This window comes from Primulina eburnea, chromosome 18 (genome assembly GCF_022965805.1).
Source record: "Primulina eburnea isolate SZY01 chromosome 18, ASM2296580v1, whole genome shotgun sequence".
In the NCBI taxonomy this organism is placed as follows: domain Eukaryota; kingdom Viridiplantae; phylum Streptophyta; class Magnoliopsida; order Lamiales; family Gesneriaceae; genus Primulina; species Primulina eburnea.
The window spans coordinates 28,203,735-28,209,461 of NC_133118.1; the positions used below are offsets into that span (position 1 = coordinate 28,203,735).

The 5,727-nt window shown below is 35.6% G+C and overlaps 1 protein-coding gene across 1 annotated transcript; it reads right to left on the minus strand.

Moving 5' to 3' along the window:
- Positions 1-3,130: 3,130 nt before the first annotated feature.
- LOC140819234 (uncharacterized) lies at positions 3,131-3,577 on the minus strand. Its single transcript, XM_073179245.1, has one exon. It carries the CDS (start codon positions 3,575-3,577, stop codon positions 3,131-3,133), a length of 447 nt encoding a protein of 148 aa, XP_073035346.1.
- Positions 3,578-5,727: the final 2,150 nt, after the last annotated feature.

The following is a 5,727-nucleotide window of genomic DNA, read 5'->3' on the forward strand; positions in this document are numbered from 1 at the left end:
CCTCAAAATTTTAATATAATACTTTAATCACTAAATTTTTCCTTAAAAAGACTTAGAAATTAGACCATATCATAAATTTTTTACTATAAAGTTAACGACAGAAACTAATATAATCGTATTATATCTTTTAAGTTTAGGAACTAAAATCTAGAATAATTACACCAGGTCAGCGAATCATTTTACATGAATTGTTATGTTAGTTTTTTTAATAAAAAATTTAATTTTACATAGTACATTACATAAGTAATTTCTAATGATAAATAATTTAAAATCTTGCTCTGTGTTATTTTTCTAAAATAAAGTTAATTTCTATAAAAACTATTACAAATTTTTGTATATACAATGTACAATAATAAAATATTAATTTTTAGCTTGTCATATTTCAATGTAACATTTTTATGGACTCTCAACTTAAAAAACAATGTGATATATATGAGAAATTCTCGTGCTAACGTAATAACCTACAAACTATATTAACCGAACCTATTACCACTAGTCAAGTACTCATACATACTCCGTCAATTCGAATACCTCATTGAGAAAAATAATATGATACGTTGTCTTGATCAAGGTGCTTTTCAAAGCTTTATTCGCAGAACGATTTTTTCGGATAAAACTAGCTAACAATCCACATACCTGCTCCTTATAAATCCAGTCCTGCAGATTTATCGTATCGGTTAAGTGTTCGGACTCGGCTTCGAATATGGCATGAGAGCTTCATCGATCTGATATTTCTCAGTTTAGTCCGGCCATGGCTTTTCATGCAAAGCAGGCACTCATGGTTAGCTCCATATATACTTGTAGGAGTAGTGCCGAATAACCACATTGGATATATAATTAAAAAATTTGATAATTACGACAAGCAAATGGACTTAAATGTGAGACGAAAGTACGAGGATGTTCTTTCCAATGAATTGCCATCAGTACGTATAGGATGTAATTAGCTACATTTCTGTATTTACGGATACTTCTAAAGCATTAAGTGAAATTTTCTTTTCTTTGTAATTAATACTCACCAGGAGATGGCGATAGTAATAATGCAAGGCCCCATGAATAGATTCAAGTTGGTGGAATATGTGGATGATTTTCTGTAGGCGGAGTTTCCCATAACACAGGGTGGTCAGTTTTTTTTTTTTTTTTCCGAAAAAAAAATCAACTTGAATATCTATATGTTAAATTTTATCAAATTTATAAAAATATTAAATTATCTTAGTAATGGTTAAGTAATTGTAGATTTCTTAAAATTATATACCTAAAAGAGCCAACATATGATATTTATCTGACTTATAGAAAGCCTACAATAGAGTGCCTAGAGAATCAATTTGGTGGGTGCTTAAAAGGAAGCGTACGCCCCAATGCTATGTATGAAGGTGTCGCAACTAATGTAAGTTTATTGGAGGGATGTCATGTGAATTTCATGTAGCAATATGACTTGATCAAAGATCGGATTGAAGCCCTTACATCTTTGGTTTGGTTTTGGATGAGTTGACAAGACGTATTCATGATGAAGTATCTTGGTGTATGTTGTTTACAGATTATATTGTTCTGATAAACAAAACTGAAGAAGACATAAATAAAAAAATTAGATAGATTGCGTGAAACTCTTGAGAGGAAAAAGTTTTAGAATAGTCAATCAAAAATAAAATAATTTTTTTGTAACTTTGGTACTAAATCTAGATGAATGTATAGCCCAATTGAGATTGAAGATCGAAAAGTCTCATATTGTGAAGTTTTTCGTAATTTAGGATCTATTATCTAAAAGACCGGAGACATAAGATAGGATATGTTATGCCCCAGGGACGGGGTTGGTCGACACCGGCGTTGTTCTCAAATTTACATTCGAAAAAAACAAGCCTCAGAAGTACAAAAATTCAGAAACCAGTATTTTTATTCATAATACTGAATGTTTCTTTGTCTGTTACAAACTCAAATAACAAATGTTTTACAGCGGAAATGTAAAACCAGACATAACAATGTTTAACAGATACATCGGAAAACATGAATTAGAACTGAAACTAACAGTCTTCTTCACCAGCCCCAGAACTGAGTCTTCTCTTCTTCATCTAACTTTTCTTCTTCATTCTTATCTGAGATGGATTTGGTGGGTGAGTGATATGGTTGTCACTCAATAAGTGGGGGCGAGAATAACTCTCAGTTTTCAAAATCATTTTTCAACAGAAACAATAATACAAATAATATACAGAAACTCTTAATTTCAGAACAGGAATCAGTATTCAGGAATAACAGGTTTCAAAACATAAAATTTTTAACAAGTAAGCACTAAGCACGTTTGTGAATTTCATGACTAAACTGCTATCAGTCTCCTGTATGTTCTCTCCTCTAAGAGGTGAGGCCAGTAATCAGGAATAAGGAATGTTTCAGAATATATATTTCTACCATTAGCTCACTAGGTTTCAGTACTTCAAAAATCAGATATTAGAAATAAAAAAAATACATATGCTTTGCTTCAAAATAGAGATTATCAAACTGATTTCAAGATATCTATACATAAGCTCACTTACTGCTCGCAAAAGGCACTCTCTTAGCTCGAATTTCAAGTGATAATTTAAGATTTGTGTTACACCAATTCAGAGATTTGAGGGTGTTATTTATAGGTAACATTCTGACTTTTAGCCTCTCAATTAATGGTCATAATCTGCCATTAACAACCTTTATTCGATGTTAAATGCTTTAGTTACAAGTCATAAGCAGAATAAGTAGCTGTCTGCTGGAATCTCGCGCTACTGAACTCTTCTCCTACTGGATTCTATCTGCTGGAAAAATACCAGCTTCTGAAATATTAGTTGCTGCTGGAATTGTTGGCTTCTGCTGAAATTTTTGCATTGATGATGAATATTGCTAGCTGCTGCTGGAAATTCGGGTTCTCACATCCCTCTCTCCTTATGAGAAGTTTCGTCTCGAAACATGTCTATACATGATCCTCAAAGAGATAAGGTTATTGTTCTCGCATCTTTTCTTCCAACTCCCAAGTAGCTTCTTTTTCGGTGTGATTGGACCATTGTACTTTGACATATGGAATAGTTCGTCGCCCCAGTACTTGTTCTTTGTTATCCACAATTCGAATCAGAATTTCTTCATACTTCAGTTCTTTATTTAGATTGTATTGCTTTCAACCAACTAGTGGTCCAGCTTCAAGAATATGACTTGGATCGAAAATATATCTTTTTAACTGCGAAACGTGGAAAACATTGTGGATCCTTGACATATCGGGGGGAAGTACTAATATGTAAGCAAGTGTTCCCACTTTCTCTAAAATTTCAAAAGGTCCAACATATCTGAGATTCGGTTTTCCAGCTTTATTGAATTGGATTACACCTTTCATGGGTGACACTTTCACATATGTTTTTTCTCCAACTTCAAATTTCATGCGTCTTTTTTTCTGGTGAGCCCAGCTTTTCTGTCGATCTTGTGCAGTTTTTAGTCTCTTCTTGATCATAGCAACTTTATCCACTGTTTCTTGGATCAGTTGAGGTCCAACGATGGCTTTTTCCCCTACTTCATCCCAATATAATTGTGATCGACACTTTCGTCCATACAGAGTTTCGTATGGCGCCATTCCAATACTGCTGTGATAACTATTATTGCATACGAACTCGATCAAGGGCAGATATTCACTCCAATTACCACTGAAGTCTAGAGCACATGCTCTCAGCATATCTTCTAGAGCTTGAATTGTCCTCTCTGTTTGGCCTTCGGTCTAAGGATGATAGGCCGTACTGAGAGTGACCTTAATTCTCATGGCTTGTTGAAAGCTTTTCCAAAAACGAGATGTAAACCTAAGATCTCTGTATGATAGTATGCTAGCTGGAACTCCATGTAATCGTACGATATCATTCATGTACAATGTGGATAGCTTGTCCAAATTATATTTCATGAGGACATGTAAGAAATGCGCAGATTTTGTGAGTCTATCTACGATTACCCACGTACCATCATGACTTTGTCTAGACTTTGGTAATCCAAAAACAAAGTCCATGGATATATGTTCCCATTTTCATTCTGGAATCTCTATAGGTTGAAGAAGTCCTCAGGTCTTTGGTGCTCTGCTTTGACTTGTTGGGACACAAGACATTTGGAAACAAATATCGCAACATCCTTTTTCATTCCACTCCACCATAAATTCTTCTTCTGGTCTCTGTACATCTTGGTACTGCCAGAATGTACTTAAAATTTTGACTTGTGTGCTTCAAACATGACTTTTTTTCGAATGTTGTCGATGTCTGGTACGCACAATCGTCTTTTCATCCACAAGATTCCTTTGTTATCCATCTCGAAATCTGGTGATTTCCCTTCTTTAGCTTGCTCTTTCATTTTCATCAAAGCGGAATCTCTATCTTGACTTATCTTGATTGTCTCTCGAAGGCATGGTTGTGCTGAAAGTGTTGTCAGGATCACCTTACTTGTATTCTTTCGACTTAAAGCATCTGCTACCTTATTGGCTTTGCCTGGGTGGTAGCTTATCGTCAAGTCGTAATCTTTCAAGAGTTCAATCCACCGTCTCTGCCTTATGTTTAACTCTTTCTGTGTGAACAAGTACTTGAGGCTTTGATGATCGGTTAATATTTCACACTTACACCATATAGATAGTGTCTCCAAATCTTTAGAGAAAATATCACTGCTGCTAGCTCGAGGTCATGTGTTCGTAATTCTATTCATACGGCTTCAACTGTCTCGACGCTTATGCAATCACCCTTCCCTCTTGCATGAGTACACATCCTAAACCTCCTTTAGATGCATCATTGTAGATGGTAAAGTCTTTGCCTTCCATAGGTAATACCAACACTGGCGTAGAGGTAAGCTTCTTCTTCAAAGTGTCAAAGCTTTTCTCACAATCTTCACTCCATTGAAATTTAGAGTTCTTTTGTGTGAGCTTGGTGAGAGGTATGACTATTGAAGAGAATCCTTCAACAAATTTTCGGTAATAGTCCGCTAATCCCAAGAAGCTTCGAATTTCTGTCACAGTCTTTTGGTCTAGGCCAATCTAAGATTGCTTCTACTTTCTTAGGGTCCACAGCTACTCCTGCTGCTGATATTATGTGTCACAAGAATGTGACACTATTTAGCCATAATTCACATTTCTTGAACTTGACGTACAGTTCCTTTTCTCTCAGCGTATGGAGAGTGAGACAAAGATGTTCTTTGTGGTCTTCCTCATTTGAAGAATATACTAGAATATCGTCGATGAATACTACAACAAAATTGTCAAGAAACGGTTTGAACACATTGTTTATGAGATCCATGAATACTGCCGAAGCATTTGTTAACCCGAACGGCATTACCATGAAGTGTCCATACCTTGTTCTGAAGGATGTCTTCATCATTTGCTTTGATCTTTAATTGGTGGTAGCTTGACCTTAAGTCAAGTTTGGAAAAGACTGTAGCTCCCTTGAGTTGGTCAAACAGGTCATCTATCCTCGGAAGTGGGTATTTTATTCTTGATTATGAATTCAGTTCCCTATAATCAATACACAATCTTATGCTTCCGTTCTTTTTCTTTACAAATAGAACAGGAGCTCCCCACGAGATGCGCTCGATCGGATTTGCTTCTTATTCAACAATTCTTGAAGTTGTTCTTTGAGCTCTTTCAACTCTGCTGGAGCCATGAGGTATGGTGCTTTTGAGATTGGTGTAGCATTGGGTACTAAATTAATCTCAAATTCCACTTCGCGGTCGGGGATTTCTTCAGGAAAGACATCCAGAAACTCT